At 55.7% G+C, this 17,920-nt stretch overlaps 7 protein-coding genes across 7 annotated transcripts; 2 read left to right on the top strand and 5 right to left on the bottom strand.

The window, feature by feature from the left end:
• Positions 1–310: 310 nt before the first annotated feature.
• IUM83_00331 (Tigger transposable element-derived protein 6-like) lies at positions 311–2,350 on the bottom strand (the record flags this gene model as incomplete). Its single annotated transcript, XM_067924095.1, has 1 exon — positions 311–2,350. The coding sequence occupies one exon, from the start codon at positions 2,348–2,350 to the stop codon at positions 311–313; it is 2,040 nt and encodes a 679-aa protein (XP_067789073.1).
• Positions 2,351–2,520: 170 nt separating this feature from the next.
• On the top strand, positions 2,521–3,885 carry IUM83_00332 (putative SET-domain transcriptional regulator protein, Zn-binding site; the record flags this gene model as incomplete). Its single annotated transcript, XM_067924096.1, has 1 exon — positions 2,521–3,885. One exon carries the CDS (start codon positions 2,521–2,523, stop codon positions 3,883–3,885), a length of 1,365 nt encoding a protein of 454 aa, XP_067789074.1.
• Positions 3,886–4,127: 242 nt separating this feature from the next.
• Positions 4,128–5,860, bottom strand: IUM83_00333 (Actin-related protein 2/3 complex subunit; the record flags this gene model as incomplete). The annotated part of the gene is made up of 8 exons (XM_067924097.1): positions 4,128–4,198; positions 4,282–4,361; positions 4,437–4,515; positions 4,599–4,672; positions 4,731–4,849; positions 4,940–5,231; positions 5,317–5,422; positions 5,506–5,860. 8 exons carry the CDS (start codon positions 5,858–5,860, stop codon positions 4,128–4,130), a joined length of 1,176 nt encoding a protein of 391 aa, XP_067788648.1.
• Positions 5,861–6,119: 259 nt separating this feature from the next.
• On the top strand, positions 6,120–8,213 carry IUM83_00334 (uncharacterized protein; the record flags this gene model as incomplete). The annotated part of the gene is made up of 2 exons (XM_067924098.1): positions 6,120–6,200; positions 6,270–8,213. The coding sequence occupies 2 exons, from the start codon at positions 6,120–6,122 to the stop codon at positions 8,211–8,213; spliced, it is 2,025 nt and encodes a 674-aa protein (XP_067789069.1).
• Positions 8,214–8,420: 207 nt separating this feature from the next.
• Positions 8,421–9,879, bottom strand: IUM83_00335 (putative 4-nitrophenylphosphatase; the record flags this gene model as incomplete). Its single annotated transcript, XM_067924099.1, has 9 exons — positions 8,421–8,609; positions 8,670–8,760; positions 8,838–8,918; positions 8,985–9,065; positions 9,128–9,328; positions 9,406–9,445; positions 9,516–9,561; positions 9,627–9,712; positions 9,783–9,879. 9 exons carry the CDS (start codon positions 9,877–9,879, stop codon positions 8,421–8,423), a joined length of 912 nt encoding a protein of 303 aa, XP_067789070.1.
• Positions 9,880–10,181: 302 nt separating this feature from the next.
• On the bottom strand, positions 10,182–11,644 carry IUM83_00336 (Ubiquitin-activating enzyme (E1); the record flags this gene model as incomplete). Its single annotated transcript, XM_067924100.1, has 3 exons — positions 10,182–10,813; positions 10,904–11,065; positions 11,131–11,644. 3 exons carry the CDS (start codon positions 11,642–11,644, stop codon positions 10,182–10,184), a joined length of 1,308 nt encoding a protein of 435 aa, XP_067789071.1.
• Positions 11,645–11,838: 194 nt separating this feature from the next.
• On the bottom strand, positions 11,839–14,169 carry IUM83_00337 (Lysosomal beta glucosidase; the record flags this gene model as incomplete). The annotated part of the gene is made up of 1 exon (XM_067924101.1): positions 11,839–14,169. The coding sequence occupies one exon, from the start codon at positions 14,167–14,169 to the stop codon at positions 11,839–11,841; it is 2,331 nt and encodes a 776-aa protein (XP_067789072.1).
• Positions 14,170–17,920: the final 3,751 nt, after the last annotated feature.

The raw sequence follows: 17,920 nt of genomic DNA on the forward strand, positions 1-17,920 counted from the left end.
GCATCGAGCAGCAGGCCATCGCGGAACGTGCAATCCTGCCGCTGGACGACGATTTGAGACCCGAACTAACTTCACCCACGCAAACGCCGTTGCCACGATCAGCACACACTACTCGACGTCTCGAGAATACTGCCATGGTGACTGCAATCCCCCCTAACTATAAGATCCGTACTGTGTACTAGACCACCCACCCGTTTGAAGGAGCTGGCATGTGTTGTAAGATAAAAGATAAAGCTCAACCACAGTACGATAATACAGTGAGACCGATGCCAAATACACGCTGTAGTATATAACAATACCGCACACCGAATCACACATCTCGAATGGCGTCAGTAGCATCAATAGCCTTTTTGATCTCGTTGAGTTGCACGACAGCATCGACGCGGTTCGGTATCGCGTTTCTCGATAGACGCAAGTATTTCTTGAGAATACCAATGGACGCTGCAACTTCCTCATGTCGCGGACAGACTTCCTCGGCCACATCATCGAAGGTCTCGTATGATCCTTCTGCATGACTCTCATCGTCGAGCTTCTTTGTGGATAAATATCCATGCTTCTGTAGCACTCCGCGGATGATCTGCACCTCATCGATCCCTGGGTCGGTCACTGACGCGTTGCCTTCAATTTCCACGAATGTTTGTGCGTTAGTTGGGTCGGTCACACCAACCCAGCGGAGAAAATCGGGGGCATGCTGGGCGATCTTTGTCAGCTGACGTTGTAAATCTCGGTATAACAGCGCAGGGGTCGGCAAACCTCCTTGAAAACTGGTTGTTACTGTTGAACCAGCACCAGTTGGAGTTTCATACGGAGTCAGCCCGTTGACCTCACTGCCGTTCGCGTTGCCGGTAGCACTATCGCTGCCACTGCCGTTGGAAGTGTTCGGAGACAGGTTGACGGGCGAGGTGCTGGCGGTCCTTAAAATGGCACGCAAATTGAGGGAGGCAACAGCCTGGGTGGGCAACAGACCGCTGTGTACCCAGCACGTCTGAATAAGCTGCTTGTCGAGACTGTGCAGAGCGACGTAGAGCCAATGGAAGACGTTGCGGGTGTGCAAGTGGCGCTGTGGGTGGAATCCGCGCGGGTCCTGACTCATCACACTCTGTCGGTAGTTGTTGAACAGTGTCTCCAGCATCTCACAGCGATAACGCGCCTTGAAGGTTTGAATCACACCGAGGTGGCACGGGTGGAAGCGGGACTCCTTAAAATTGGGCGGCAGGAAGTAAATCTGAAGATGGTCGTACACGAAGAACGTGCGCTGGTCTCCCTGCGAATCCAAAATCATGGCGGCCTTGACGTGCGGCACAGCCGAGTCCAGAATCACGCGAAAAGTGCGCTTCCTCTCTCGCGCCAGTGCGTTCAGCGACTTCAACATGTTCACTGTCGTCTGCGCCACCTGCCAGCCCGTTTTCGAGTAGCCATACTGAATATTGTACGTCTCCTTGGTATCAACGCCCTCCAGCAGCAGCGGGTTGCGGTCCGTGCCAATCACTTGCAAGTCGAACTTTTCCCCGGCCGCGCTCACAACCAGCGACACGGTGTATCTGCCGTTTCCCACTGCTCCAGCGCCACTCCCGCCCACGGGCTCGGGCACCGGCGGTTTGTACATGAGCGCGAACTCGCCGCCCGTCCAAATGTCCTCCAGATCCACGCCCCTGAGGCTGTGGTGCAGCTCCCGGAGCCGCGTCTGCACGTCCACGCTCTTGATGACGTTCTGGTCGCCCCCGCCGGGCAGCTGCTTGCTGCTGAAGGAGCCGAAGCGCGTGCGGTAGCCGTCCAGCCAGCCGTTGGAGCCCGTGAACTTCTGCAGCGCCTGCTTGACCTTGTCGGGCAGCGCGGCGTAGGGCTCCTGCACGATCTTGCAGGCCAGCTCCATGGCCTTGTGCTGCAGCACCGTGCCCGTGAGCTTCGTGTCGGGGCTGGACACCTTGATCTCCATGCGCCACTTGTGCAGGCACTCGTCCAGCACGCGCAGGTCGTACGTGCACTTGGTGGTCTTGCGCTTCTTCTTGGTGGCGTCGGCCGAGTCCGTCTCCGTGCGGATCAGGTCCTCCTGGCGGCAGATGTTGGTGATGGTGGTGCGCCCCACGCGGAACTTCTCGGCCAGCTCGCGGTGCGTGAACTTCTTGCTGGCCGCCAGGTCCACCACCTCGCGCTTCTGGCCGAGCGTCAGGCGCATGCGGCGGCCCGCGGGCAGCCCCGACGGCGTCGCTGTCTGCGTCTGCGTCTGCGTCTGCGTCTGCGGCTCCGCGGCGAACGGTGGCAGCCCTGCGGCGTCCATGAACGGCTGCGCTTGCGCGCGCGGGTGCTTGCGGCCGGCGACGTCGGTCATGCCGCTGAGGTCCTCAGCCATCTGAGACTGAGTCGCTTGGCTACTGACCTGCGCTCCACAAAAGCCAGTGGGGGGTCCCTCGCCTTCCGCATACAAAGACCAAGTGAAGCGTCAAATTGACGAAAATAAAAAAAACACTTGTGTGCGCCTGGTGTGGCGCCGCGCTTCGACGTCAGTCAACCACCAGCGCCATGAGTGGCAAGCCGAGTGCCTCCGTGCAGGCGGCCTTCGGGCTCTTCGACGACGACAGCAGCGACGAGGAGGCCGCGCTCCAGCCGCACGAGGTGGTGCACATAGCGTCCGCGCCTGCTGCACAGCCAACTGCCGTGAAACAGGCGCAGGAAGCCACGACGGAGGTGACGCGCAGCCTGTACGCGCCCTGGGACGACGTCAAGCCGCTGGCCGTGGGCCCCATCGAGCTGGCTACCAGCTTCGACGGCGTGGGAGGATCGCGAGGCTACGTGGCCACGCGCGACCTGCAGCCGGGCACGCAGGTGCTGGTGGAGCAGGTGTACGTGCCCTGGCCCAGCGACGTGGACACGGCGGACCCGGAGTTCTTCCTGGCCACGATGGAGTCCGTGCTGTCCAGGCCCGACTACGCCGACATCATGGAACACCTGGGCCACCTGTACCCGGAGAAGCTCAGTGAGCTGCCCGAGGAGCTGCTGGCTGCCGGCAGGGAGAAGTACGGCCCGCAGGTGGACGAATTGTGCAGGAACTTCAGCGAGCTGGCGCTGGCGCACGACCAGGTGCTGCAGAACGTGTTCGCCATGCAGTGCAACGCTTTCGACAGCGGCGTGTTCCTGTACAACGCCATGTTCAACCACGACTGCAACCCCAACTGCGTCAAGTTCACGCCCGAGGACGCCGGCCCGGAAGGAGGCGTGTCGGAGGTGCGGGTGGCGAGACCCATCGCCAAGGGCGAGCAGCTTACGATCTCCTACTTGTACCCGCGCGAGCAGAGTCGCGAGAACCGACGGAAGAACCTCTGGGAGCAGTTCGGCTTCGAGTGCAGCTGCGAGCTCTGCAAGCGAGGCGACAGCGTGCTGCCGCCGCCGGCGAGCGCGGGGGATGAAGATGACAGCACGAAGCCTGGGATGCAAGACCTGGAAAAGGTGCTGGTAGGCGCTGAGGAGATTATCAAGACGAACCCGGAAAGCGCTACCGCTGCTCTTTCGGTGGCACTTGAGACTCTGTCCGATGCACTTGAGATCGTGGCCCACGACCACTTGGTATTTATGCGCATCCACAAGTTGGTAGCGGACTCGTGCGACTTGCTGCTGCGTGCGAAAACCGAGCGGGTGTGTGAGTACTCGATCCTGTTCCTACGCAGCAGTTATGAGCTGCTGGAGCTCCAGCGGACATACCTGAACCCAGACCACATTGACTTGGCGCGTACGCTGAATGACGTTAGCCAGGGCATCCAACTACTGCTCTCGTACGACCCCAAGGTTCTGCTGACAGAGTTCCCGGAGTGGAAAGACTTTCGCCAGGCCTCGGTGGTTGAGAACCAGTATCGCCAAGAGTATAGACGGCTAAAGCGTATGTACGAATAGAGGTGTCGTTGCGCTTGTTATAGTACGAAAGACGCGTGGGTAGGTAGATAGAAGGAGGATACACAGTGCAATCGACGAAAAAGATGAAATGCCGGGCTTCGTGATCTTGTAGTGCCTTTGGTATCGGGTTTGTTTAGCCAGCGTCGCATTGGGGCACCATTTTTTATGCTGCTCTTGAGTCTACGGTTGAGCTGCTGAGCCTTTTCGTCGTGCCGTGCCGGGTTAAGCGAACAAACGTCCACTTACAGGTGCAGCTTGCTCATTTCGACATTCAAACTTCCCAGCTTCCACACAACAACGCGGCCGTCCAGTGCTACATGAATGACCCCCACCACAGAATTTTAGCGGTTAGACCATAGGCACAAGTTACCTCGACAGGTTCCAAATAAATCGTACCCGAGGTGGAGAATTCCGTGACACCTCCAGATGGGGAGCGTGCGTACGGTTGAATGCATGTGATGTTGCTCTCGTGTTTCCTGCACCGATAGCGAACACATATTAGCAATGCTGCTTCTACACCTCGTCACGCCAAGATCGAGATAATAACGTACATCCACAGCATGTTCTTGTCGTGCTGAGTGGCATCTGACGACTGACCACGCGTCACCTTGCTCTCGAACAGGCTTCGAGCTGGGATTTAAATAAGCATTGGACACAAGACACATCAGCGCCAAAATCGACTCCAGCAAGAACAAACAATGGACTGATCTTACCAGCGCTGAAGCCGCCCGAGTTCCTCTTCACAGCGCTCTCCGCAGGCTTCTTGTCTACAAATTCCGAGAAGGACCTAGAAACAAATATCCACGTTAGTCGCATTTTTTTCGAGTATGCAGCGCGATCCGTACCAGAAGTTGTTGGCGTCCTGCGAGAACAGAAGTGGGTTGAAGTCATAACCCACGCCGACGATGGCCGAGTTCGACAGAAACATAATGCGCATCAGCGGCAGGTGCGAGAACCGGATCGACTGCAATAAAGTATACCATCCCCATTCAACATAATCGAGCATCAGCACACGCAGAGCACATCCAGATCACGCGTTCCGCTCACTCCTCACCTGGATCGTCGGGTACACGCCCGGGGCGCCAAATTGGACAATGTGAATGGACGAACCCTGGCCAGCAAAGGCCAGGCGGTCGCCCTTGGGGGACCACGCGACGGCGTTCACCCAGGCGCTGGCGTTGTCGAACTCGGCCAGCGGCTCACCGAAAGGCGGCAGGGCCTCGAACGGACCGGCATCAGGCGGCCCATCCACGTCGTTCACGTGCGCCGAGAACACGCGGCACTTGAGGTCCGTGCTGCCGGTCACGAGGAGCTGGCTGTTCGGGTGCCAGTCCAGGTCCGTCACCCTGGCAGCAGCAGCATATCACATAATGGCATCAACGTCAGCCTCTCTCCTCCCCCCAGCAGGGATCAAGTTGAAGCCGCACGTACGTGGACTTGTGCTTCTTGATGATCTTACTGACCCACCAGTTCTCCGCCGCCTGGTAGTAGCACACCGACACGCACTTGGCGCCGCTGCTCACCGCGAACTTCTTGCCTGCCACAGCCACCCAATCAACAATAAAATAAGTGCAATGAGTCCCTACATCCCTCTATTGCCATTGCAAGCCGCGCTCGTACCGTCGGGGCTCCACTTGACGTTCGTGGCGGCGCGCGTGATGCGCAGCACCACGAGCAGCGGCTTCCACTGGCGGTAGGCGGCCTCGTACTTCCACACGAAGGCGCTGCGGTCGTGCGAGCAGGACACGAGCTGGTCGTGCACGGGCGACCAGTCCAGCCCGCACACGAGCATGTCGTGCTCCGTGAGCACAGCCTCGCGGCGCCACTGCGCCGGGTCGGGCGCGTGGCAGCCCGAGTAGATCCAGATCTCGTTGCTGTTGGGGCAGATGGCCAGCTTGGAGCGGTCCTTGTTCCACGCGTGGCACGAGATGCCGTCCGCCAGCCGGAACAGATTCGCGTCGCCCCCCGCTGCCATGATGCCGTCGTCCGAGTGTCTTGCGCTTTGTATCGACTGACTCCCTTTGGATTGATCCGCTTCGAGGAGAAGAGGGATTATGCAGCGTCTTAGTACAGGGAGAAGTGTCGCCGATCTCCCTCTAGAGGCACCGCTTCAACTACGTGTGCACCACACCACATTGTGTGTAGTCCACCCCAACATACGCAGTTTGAATCGCCCAGCCAACGCGCGCGAGCAGCGACAACTGCTATCTGCGCTGCTGGGCTGGCCTGGCGTCATGCAGCCTCCGGAGCGCGCGACGGGCCGCGTCGGCGGTCCGTACCCAGAGGAGATTCTGCTGGAGGCGTACAACCTCGAGGTGCGTCTCGGCCATGTCTAGAGCCCGATATATTCTGCGTTGAAACGCTGACATGGTTGTGTATTCTAGTGGGAGTCCATCGAGCTGCGCCGCCAGCGGCTGCAGAAGACGTGGCAGCAGTTCCTGCTGATGGAGGAGATGGAGCTGGAGGAGAGCCGCTACCAGCACAAGATGCGCCGTCTCAAGCGCCAGGAGCAGGAGAGGCTGAGGCAGGAGCAGGAGCGGGAGAAGCAGCAGAGAGAGCAGGCTGAGCGGGAGGCGAAGGCCGAGGCGTTGCGTCGCCAACGGGAGAAGGAAGCGGCCCTTAGTAAGGAGAAGGAAAGGGCAGAATTACAGAGGCAGAAGAAGGTGGAGCAGGAGAAGCAGCAGCAGGAGAACGATTCGCAGCCTGACGAGGAGCTTGAACAGATCAAGAATATCACTAAACCTGTGAAGGTGAAGACGAAGGCGAAGCCCAAGGTGCAGAAGAAAAAGAAAGAAGTGAAGCAGGAACAGAAGGTGAAGGTGCCGCCGCCGAAGAGGATCACGCCTACTGTCCTGCCGCCAGCTCAGCCGGAAGATGGCGAGTCAGCGTCGGTGTCGGTGCCGGAAGATAACCAGGATGAGCTGGGAGGATATGACAGCCCGTTGCCGGAGCTGCGGGACGATGGATTGCTTAACATGCTTGATAAGAGCAGCGACTCTGACAATGATGATGAGCCGTCGGTGGCGAGCTTGATCCTGGCTACCACTCCGAGTTCCCCGAAGGCGCAACCATCGCCTGTCAAGAAGAAGATGTTGACTCCGCAGAAGCGGTTCGCGAAGAAGAAAGGAGGGCCGTCATTGGATTTCAATTTCTCGAACGCGGAAGCAAAGAGGCAGGCGAAGGCTGCGGAGGCTGCTGCCCGTGCAGAAGATGGTGAAAGCGATGGAGCTGACACGGAACCTGAACCAATACCCGCACCGTCAACGCCAACCCCGAAGAAGCGCTTGAAACGTCGGAAGGATGCGTTAAAGGAGAAGGCAACCAGCACTACCACAATAAATGCAGGGGCCAACTTGATGGCAGCTATGGCGAACACGACCGTTGCAGTCAAACCTAAGAAGAGTGGAGCGACTGACAAAGCCAAGTCAGCAATGACGGCGAACAACGAAGCACGGAAAGCTGTGCCGGTGGGCGGTCCATCAAAAGCTAAGAAGAGTGCGCAAGGGAAGACAAAGCCCCCTGCTAAAGAAGCTCTGTCGACTGTTGAAGATGAAAATGTTACTGCACCGGCACCTAAGAAAAAAGTAGGTGGTAAAACCGAAACCATGTCAATCAAGCAGCGGCTAGCAAATGCCGAGTTGCTCGCGCGGATGAACAAGATGCAGGATATAAGCACACCTAAAGTATTAGGAAAGAAGACCAAGAAAACACAGGGCAAGGCTGCGACAAAATCTCTGGCGGCGAAGCGGGCAGATTTTCGGAAGGTTTTACAAAGTGACGCTGCAGACGTTGACGTCCCTCAACGTAACCTGGCCATTGACGAGGGAGATCTGAACATCAGTTTGAACAGCAGTGGATTGATTAGTGACAATGATTCCCCGGAAAACCTACGTGCACCGACGCGGAAGCGACCGCGGGGAACTGTTGATGGAGATGTGACACCGACGAAGAAGCTGCAGTTCCTTGAGATCACCAAGCGACTGGTGAAATCACCGATGCCACGATTTCTCCGAACTCCTACGCCGCTCATGTCCCCTGTGGTGGCTTCGGCACTAGTCAAACCGAAGGCTGCGTCTCCAGGTCCCCGTGCTTCAAGTGCTCGCAGCACAGCAGCGAAAGATTACTCTGCGCGCCGTGTGAATTCCGCTCCAGTTCGTCCGAAGAAAACAGCCAACGCGAATAGGTTCGGCATTCCAGCAGGCGGTGCAAGTAGTGCGGTGAGTGGTGGAGGGTTTTCGATGTTCGACGCATTTGTGAACAGTGGCAGTAGTGGTGCGATTCCTAGGCTGAAACCAAAGGCCCGAGGAGATGGTTCGCCGACAGTGTAGCTTGCAGTAGGTGTTCATGGTGTAAGATACTATCGTAGCGCGATTTTGCTGGTGAGTGAAACTCAGCGCTCTGGATCAAATTGTTATAAACACGTTGACCGATCGCATCTATTCAATGCGGTGTAGTACCCGATTCAGCGACAAAACAATGGTGAAGGCTGTCGTTGCCGTGTCCTACGCTAATCAACCAGACTGCGCAAGCAGAGTTTAGTTCTCGAGTGTCTCGGCGTGAAGCTGGTTGATCACATCAACCGATTCAATGTAGTGGTCCGGGATGTGGTGAACATTTTCGATGCTCCCAAGCTCCGATTCGTGCGTGATTCCAGTCAGCACGAGCAAGGTGTTCAAGCCGCCAGCGTTGCCGAACTCAATGTCCGTGGAGAGACGGTCACCGACCTAACAAATACGCCGCGTCAGTTGCAGTTTTGAATGCTACAGCAGTTGCTGAGCTCCTACCATGCAGGTGCGAGAGGGGTCTAGGTTGTACGTGGCAAGAATGGTCTGCAGCAGGTCCTGCGACGGCTTGCCGCACACGGCCTCAGGGGGGCTAAAGTGACATCAGAAGCGCAAGCAACTTAGTACGCTCTTCAGTAGCACACTGTCACGCAAGGAATCGGGACGTACTGGCCAATGGCGCACTCCAGCATGTGGACCAGGGAGCCTCCACCGGGGATGATCGCACCATCCGTCGGGAACGTCGAATCACTGCAAAATGCCAGGAAAGTGAGAATATGAACACTACCTCGTAATCTAAAATGGAAGCGAACTCACGGGTTAGTGCCGATGAAGTGGCAGCCCGGGATTTGACGGACACAAGCCGTGGCGTAGGCCATCTTGTAGTATGAGAAGTATCTACAGAAAATGTAAGCTCAAACACACAAACGAACAAGAAACGGCGTGGCGCAGTATCATACCTGTCCAGGCCGCAGACAACCGCCTTCGTCTCCATGTCGATATCCGGCACGTGCGGCAGGCCCTTGATGTCGCTGTGCTCCATGCCGTTGACCTGGTATCCCTCCAGCTCCAGCTCCGTCTGGAGACCGGCCTCGCCCACCATGTAGACCTTGCCCTCAATCTTGTGCTGCTTCATGTACTGCACAGTCGCCCATGCCGAACTGTAGTATAAACCCACAAAGAAGGGTACCGTTAGCTTGCATCGTCTCCGAATCTGATCTCTAACTACACAACTGACGTGACGATGTCGGCCTCAACAGCAGTGATACCCTGCGAAGCTGGAGCACATGAACAACACACTCCGTAAGCCACTACAACCATTATCACGGCACAATTTACAGATCATACCAAGCTTCTTAACGTAGGTGGCACGGCTGTTGGTGGCGTTGTTGGTCTACACAGCACAAAACATCATCAGCTTTCTCCCCCACTTCATTGGACCCAGCAGCTCCAGCTTACCACAAACACCACGCGCTTGTTGAGCGAGCGCAGGAGGCTGATCATGTTGGCGGCGCCCTCGATCGGGGCAGCTCCACGCCACAGCACTGCGAGTATCAACAACGGCCCGCACAGTTAGTCGGGTCTCCGATTGCGTCAGTTGTTCGCGCAGCGCACCTCCATCGCAGTCGAAGAGGAAGGCGTCGAGGCCCTGGATCCACTGCTTGAAGGCCTCGCGTGTCAGTCTCTGGGTGATCTTCTTCGAGGTCGCCATAGCTGGAGGTGGTGGTGGTGGTGGTGGTGGTCGTGCGTAGCTCCTGGGGGGGAATGCTAAGTGAGCTCGTGGCGGCATGGACAGGCATGGTACCCGGTAACGGCTGAAGGCATACAAAAACCAAGATAAATCGATGACGTACTCGGCTCATGTCGCAGAACGATAGTACCGTGCTTTCTCCATTTTAGACCGAGTTTATTCGCCTATTGCGGCGATACACGTACATACAAGCTCGAGTGGGGCAACTCTACATCGCCTACAAAACTGTCGAGCCCTCTTCTAAGTTGTAGTGTGCTTCTTCTCTACTGAGGCACAGCCCAGCTGCCGAACTGGCTCAGACGAGCGTCAATGCGGGCAACCACTTCCGGCTCGAAGCCTTCGATGCCGTCCTTGTCCAGCTTGGCCAGCTCCTTGGTCGTCAGGTACACCACGTTGTCCGGGTGCAGCGGTCGGTCCGTCCGCCAACGAGCCAGATACAGGCGATCGTGGCCGCCGTTCCTCGCGCCACTCACGGAGCTACGCCCCCGCCAGATCTCCTGGTACACGAACTCGATCTCGTCCTTCTCGAGCTCAATCTTGTGGCCTTCGTGAAACAACACGTGTTCACGCTGCTGCAGCTTCTGGTACAGCTTGTTGCGCTGGTCGCGCGACAGCCGTGCCACCGCCTCCGGGTTGATCTTCTTGCCGGCCAGGTCGCACAGCACGTAGGCCGCCATGGACTGTCCGAAGAGCGCGGGCATCGTGCCCAGCACGGGGATCACGCGGATGCGGAAGTTCTCCACGTTGCCGAACTCCTCGGGGTTCTGCGCCTGCTCAGCGTCCAGCGGCAGCAGCTTGCACACGCTCTTCTCGCTCGAGAAGATGGTCGTGATCTCCGACGACGAAATGCCCTTCTTCTTCAAAAAGTACCGGATCTTGGTCGCCAGCGGGTCACCTAGGATAGTTACACCAGCAACATCAAACTGCCATAAGCACCTCCAACACGATCCACCTCATCAGCGAAACACCACTGGTCATCACTTACGGACAGCGTCCTTGAGAGAGCCAATCTGCAGCCGGGTCGGGTCTGCCTTGGCGCCCGCTCCCGTGGCCGTGATGACCTTGAGGCCCTTGCGTATCACGCTCTCCAGCAGCGCGCACTTGGTCTTGACGTCGTCGATGCAGTCCAGCACGTAGGTCGGGTTGCCTGCTCAATGCACCGCCACAGCGTCAGTCTCTCTGCACGAGAGCAGCTCCGTTGCCGTCGCGCACCTTCCAGCAGCTCGTCGGCGCTGCCCGCCTCGAACATGACGGCCATGGCCTCGACCTCGCAGTCCGGCACGATCTCGTGCAGGTGGCGCTTCATGGCCGCCACCTTGGACAGCCCCACGTCGGCGCGCGTGGCCACCGCGTGGCGGTTCAGCGACGACAGCGTCACGTTGTCGAAGTCCACGAGCCGCAGCTTGCCCACGCCCGAGCGCGCCAGCATGTGCGCGGCGTGCGAGCCCACGCCGCCCAGCCCCACGACCACCACGAACGCGTCCTTGACCTTGGCGAAGCCCTCGGGCCCGAAGAAGGACGCAATGCGGGACAGCTGCTCCTCCAGCAGCTCCTGCGCGGCGGCGTCCGTGCCGCGGGGCGCGGGTGTCGACGCGCGTGCGCTGCTGCCGCCGCCTCGCCGCTTGAGGGCCACCTGGTACACGTACTGGGCCGCGACGGCCGCTGCCACGCCCACGCCGAAGGCCGCCGCGAGCTGGCCGCCGCCCACTGCGCTACTCTTGACCATCGCGTTCGCTAATCACCACGAAAAAATAATTAGTTCGAAAAACAATGGTTGTCTTACAAGGTACTGATTATTGAGTGGATGTTTGTATGAAACGTAGTTAACAACGAAATACTATTTTTGAATTGCTGGACTTGAAGGTGAATTCCTCGCATCGACATCTTCGGACCCCTTTTCATAGCTGCCGAAACACAAAGTTACTCAAGGAAGCTGCCGTACGGGTAGTCTCCCGTCTGCAGCGTGAACGTCGCGCACAATGGGTTCGCCGCAGCGGTCTCGTTGTACACGTCGCAGTTCGTCTCCGGCTTGATGGCAATCACGTAGTCCGTGTCCTCCGCCACTTGCTTGAAACCCTCGCCGATCTGGGGCTTGTACACGCTCCAGTCGTCCGCCGACAGCGTGAAGCTCACGGTCTGCGACGCACCCGCCTCCAGACTGATCTTGGAGAACTTCTTGAGCTGCTTCACCTCGGGCACTGAGATGGAGCGGTACGGCTGGATGAGGAACAGCATCACGGTCTCCTTGCCGGCCATGCTGCCCGAGTTGGTCACGACCACGGACACGTCGATGGTGTCGGAGCTGGAGGTGACGTTGGTCTTGCTGAGCGTGAGGTCGGAGTAGGTGAACTCGGTGTAGCTGAGGCCGGTGCCGAAATCCCATTGCATCTCGCAGTAGTCGGAGTCCGCACACTGCGTCGAGACGCGGTGGTTGTACGGAATCATGATGTTGGCGGGGTCCTTCGGGTACGTGATCGGCATCCGTCCGCTGGGGTTGACTTGGCCGTAGAGGATCTCCGCCATGGCCTTGCCGCCCTGTTCACAGGCAAGCAGACCGTTGACAACGGCGTGGACATTCTCCGGGAGGTCTCCGAGCAGACGCGGGCGCCCCTCGAAAAGCACGACGACGACTTTGGTGCCAGTAGAAGCGAGCTCCTTGACGTACTCGATTTGACCAGCAGGAAGAGCGAGGTCGTCGAGGTCACCGGTCTTCTCAGCATAGGGGTGTTCACCAATGACGGCAATTGTGTAGTCCGCCTGGCTAGCGTACTGCTTGGCGGTTGTCATGTTGGCCTCCGAGTAATTTCCATCCGAGTCCAGTCCATTGAAGTAGGTAATCTTGTCGCTGCCAGCAATGGTTTCCATGCCCTCCTTGACCGAGATGCCGTTTGGGAAGTACTCATTGCCCGAAAAACCATGCCACCAGATGGACACACCACCACACTGGTTTCCGATATTGTGAGCCGAGTGGCCCGTCAGAAACACGGAAGACGAGGTTGAGATCGGCAAGGTGCTATCGTTGTTCTGCAGGAGAATGATCGATTCGCGGGCGAGTTCCAAGGCAGTGGCAATATCGTTCTCGTTGTGCACCTTCGCGACATCGTCTGCACCGGGAACGGGGTTGTCGAACAAACCAAGCTTCAGCTTCATCTTGATAACGCGCCTAGCAGTCTCCTTCATGCGACCGAGATACTCGGGGCTCTCTTCAACGAGGAGGGTGGTTCCGTTGAGGTATGCCGTGTTGGACCCCATGGCCATGTCAATTCCCGTGTGGGTGTACGAGAATCGAACAGCCTCGTTGGTGTCGCGAGCAACACGGTGGAATGTATTCATCATGCCAATCTCGCCAAAGTCACTCAAAGCAACTCCGGTAAATCCAATGTCTTCACGCAGCAATACCTGGAGGATTCTGTTGTTCACGATCGTCGGGACCCCGTTGACAGAGATGTAGTTCTCCATCGTCGATAATGCGCCTGCTTCCATAGCGCGCTTGAATGGCGGCAGGAAGTAGTTCAACAGGTCGAAATCGTCGATTTGGACTCCGTCTTGGTCATGGCCAGTGGGGGTCTTAGAATACGCGACGAAGTGCTTCAGGCACGCTGCCGTTTGGTTCACGCTCTGCAAACCCCTCGTGACAGTCTCAGCCATGACCGTGACAATGTGCGGGTCTTCGCCGAACGTCTCGAAGGTTCGCGGCCACAGCGGGTTGTGCGAAATCTCGAGAACTGGCCCCATTATCCACGAAATACCAGCGGCGCGGGTATCTTGCGCGGTAATGACAGCCTGCTCATACACGAGGTCGGGGTTGAAAGAGGCACCAGCGTTGATCTGTGCACCAAACATGGTCGTATTCATCACGTGGTTGGCACCGCGGACCGAATCGAGTGCGTAGACCATTGGGATGCCGTCGTTTTCTTCCATGGCGATTTCTTGGATGCGAGTTATGACTTCTCTCCACTCTGGCGCAGTCCAACCGTATTCTCCGGTGATGTCATTGGCCGCGTCGTTGAAGGGGATCAAGTTATACGAGCCGATCTTGAGCTTGGCGTAGCCGCGCAACAGTGTCTCGTTGAGCGAGTTGTCGGCGTTCATGAACATGTAGATCGGGATCTGTGCCATTTGGCCAAGAACTTGCTCCGTCGTAAAGTTGGTGACGATGGCCTCGGCTTGGGCGTCAAACCCGTCAGCTGTAGTTCCTGTCACAAGCCCCATGGCAGTGCAACATAGGACCGAAAGCCACGTCTTGTACATTTTGCGAGTCTCCCAACGAAGCCACTGGTGTGCTGCTTACTGTTTGCTCGGTGGATGGAAGATTGGATAGTGATCTCTTGGGAATCAACTTGCCGGTGCACAGTGCCGTGGGGCGGTGTCTTTTGGTAGCACAGACGCCTCACGTGGCGCTACATGATAGAAATGGAGGGCCATACCGGGCAACTTCAACGAGGGTGCGCTATGTGCTAACGTGGTTGTGGACTGATAACATTTCTGAAGCGCCACGATGGATTTGTCCGGCGTTAGTACTTGCTCACTGCCCATCACATTCAGTCAGTATGATTGACTGAAGCACCAAGTTATTTATTGCTCTTCCGGCGGAGTTGGTTCGGGCTCACCTTGCACTAGTTTTGACGTACTTCGAAGTACTTTTTTTGATCGGACTACTACGGATTATGGCAGGCTCTGGTGCTGCTCGCACAAACAGTAGACAAAATGGAGGCCACTTCAACTCAAAGCCGCGAGATACTCACATTTTCATTGTTCACCCTCGTAGTAGACATGGTTAGCGAACGGGCTGCAACCACAGAGATCGGATGCTCCACTGCAGTTGGACACGTGTCTAGGTCCCCGGTGCGTTGCTCTGGGCAACTTGCCCCTCAGGAAGCAAGAAACTTGTGGATCCAAAGCATTCAAACTTCTCGGATCTGCAGAAAGACAGTCGATGCTAGCGTTCTTAGGAGCGTGTCGTGTATGCTTTGCACCTCTCTAAAAAACTGATGCAGCCTACAGTTAGGGCGCAAAATACAAAACGATATTGCCCTCCAGTATTCGTTATTTTCTTATATGAATCTAAAAAATTAACATTAATTTTTGATGTTTCCACTGAAGTACATGTATCCATCGCATCGAAAACAAAAGTCCTCAAATGAAGAGCTGGGTGATACGTAAGTGCTCAGCGGACCCTTTCGTGTGGTACATACACTGTCGTTCCTACAACCAACTCATTATCTGCAGCGAAAGCCACATCGCCGAGGTGGCGATGAAAATAAATATAACCAACAAACGCTACTCGAGTGTCCTCTCCTTTTATTTGCTTACCTTGTTAGATATTTTGTATCTGATCTGAGAAAGATGTGCCATCTCCGTCTAAGTTATCGTGGCCGCTAACTCTTCTACACCAAGTTGCCTAAATTCCTTAGTTACTTCTGCCAGACTACTGAGAGCGTCTTGCTTCGGCAGGCTGCGCCGACATCAAATCTTCGACATTCCTTTCCAAATATTGCTGCAGAAGAACATGTGTAATGAGCAAGTCGGATTCTTCAATCAAATTCACGAAGTTGATATTCTCACCAAGTCCTCTATCCGTCCTAGCAACTCAGACTCCAGGCATTCGAGCTGTCAGAGAGCAGTGCAATTTGATCAGTATTATCAAGCATTGAAGTATGCAATAGACTCACCAGCTCTGAGATGCATCTACACATCATCGGGTCGGGTTCTGTTGGGTCATTCGAGACAGATGTAGCTCTTTTCCCTCGCCGACCCTTGTTCTTTGCTTCAGCTCGCGCAGTTGAACCACGAGACGACTCCCTTTTCGCGATCTCTCTGGAAGGTTTTGTCCAAATGTTCTCCATGCATTCCTCAAGTTTGGTTAGGGCACATTTTGCTCCTACAGTATTTCGGAACGAATGCCTTGTGGACAACATTTGCAAGCGACCATGTAAGAAGGACTCGGGTCCGTTTTTATGGGTGAACACAGATTACAGTACCGAATAAGTCGTAGTGCTGGATCCATGCCTTCGAGTTCTTCGTCTCCACCTGGAGCTAAAACCCCGTCTTGTTCTTCACTTATCTTAGCTGACAAAAATTCATCGACATGCGCACTGGATCCAACTTCTAATTCTCCTGCATCAGATTCAGACAGCCCAATGTACGCTTCACGTGAAGCTTGCATAGAGTTCTACAGTAGAAGAAGGTTAGAAATCCGTTATTACCAGTAAGGAGCAGGTTCGCCACAGCTGATACGCACCGAGTACTTCGGGATAAGGTTCGTGTTGGTAGCGTTACTCGACTGCGAACAAGATTGTCTTAAAACCTCCTGCCGACGCTCAAACCCGTGGTAGGAACGAATAGCGTCCGGGCAGGTTCTGTGAACGTAGTCGTGGACCCAGTGCAGAAACTCAAAATGCTCCTGAAAGATACCTTGGACCAGTTTTCGAATGGGAATTTCCTGTGCACTAGCTCAAGTTAGGGCGGGGCGTAGCAATCTGAAAAACCGGTGTTTAGACCTTTTTGATTTCGCACAGGTGAAATGTGCGCCGAAGCACCCTGAAATTATGCTCGCACTCCATCTCGGTTCTAGCATAGAAATTCAGCTGCTGCAGATTGACTTTGCCCGGATACAAGGCATCGAATATCTGGCTGTAGGCGATACCGTCTGCAAGGTGCTCAATCTGTACGATCGACCAGGACAACAAAGTTGTGAACTCTTGCACTCATTTTGGTCGGTTGTCGTAGCTTACCTTGGTATAATCGGTTTCTAAGAACTCGTTGAGCCACGCAAGCAGCTCCAGGCGGCCAATGCCTCGCCATTTCAGCTTCCGGAGACTCATTTCGATCAGCAAAACCACAACTGAGCACTTACGTGGGCACTTTGATTCGCTATTTCCGTCCATTTCTACCAAAATAACGAACCGTTTTCATTCTACTTACAACACCTGGGCTAGCTCGATCTGCAAGATCAGCACGCGAGCTCACAATACTATTCATCCCTATGGAACGATCATCGACTATTCCAACGAATTGATCCTGCAAAACCGTTTTGCTGCGGCTGTGAATAAGGCTCAGATATCTGCAGTAGTATCCAAGTAGCATATTGCATAATGCGATTACACATATAAAGTAAAACAGAACTTACTCGTGTAAGCATTTGACAACTTTAATATTATTATACTGGTAGTATCGTTACATGAAAGTCATGCAACAACAACGTGCATCGAAGTGGTGCAAGGGTATTCTGCAATTGATGAAACAAGTGAAGGTACGCTACGAGAGTCAACACAAAAGTCCCATTGGAAACTAAACAATTCATATTAAACTTCATCTCGTGGATCAACCATTACACTGATATTCCCTTCTGTCTATGGCAGCAGGACGCCGTACGTGTACTCATGACCGCCGTGCGCGTTCGAAACAAAGGATCGCCTGGTGACCGCATTCACCCACCCGCCCGCACGTCGTCGTCGCTCGAGTCTTCATGCTCCCTCTTGCTGCATAGCCCTAAAGCTCCTGCAGGTTTAGGTGGCGCTTGGGTTCCAGGCGCATTAGTTGATTCGACCCCTAGCAGACAGACCCTTCCAGGCTGCTATAGCGACGAGCACACGTTGACTGCGGGGCGGCCACAACACCGTGGTGGAGTGCAGTGCCCGCCGTCCCGCTGGACGTGCTGCTGGACGGCGACGATCTGGATTTTCCCGTGCCCGAGACTTCGCGGCAACGCGGCGCCATGGAGGCCAGCGGCTGCGTGTCAGTAGGCAGCCTGCTGCTGGCCGTGAACGAGCACGACTTCACGACGCAGGACTTGGGCTTCCAGGAGGTGGGGCTGTTGCCGCGTGACACGCTTTTCAGGTATGTTCGCGGAATTTCGTCAGTCGACCCGCAGTAGTTCGGTAGTACTACAGTACTACTACTGTAGTAGTTATTACTCCAGGATTGAATCTACAAAGTACTATAGTAGTTCACAATGTAGTCCCTGTGAACTACTTACAGTAATAAGGAAAAAGTGCCAGTA

Source organism: Phytophthora cinnamomi, assembly GCF_018691715.1.
Source record: "Phytophthora cinnamomi strain GKB4 chromosome Unknown Contig53, whole genome shotgun sequence".
Classification (NCBI taxonomy): Eukaryota; Oomycota; class Peronosporomycetes; order Peronosporales; family Peronosporaceae; genus Phytophthora; species Phytophthora cinnamomi.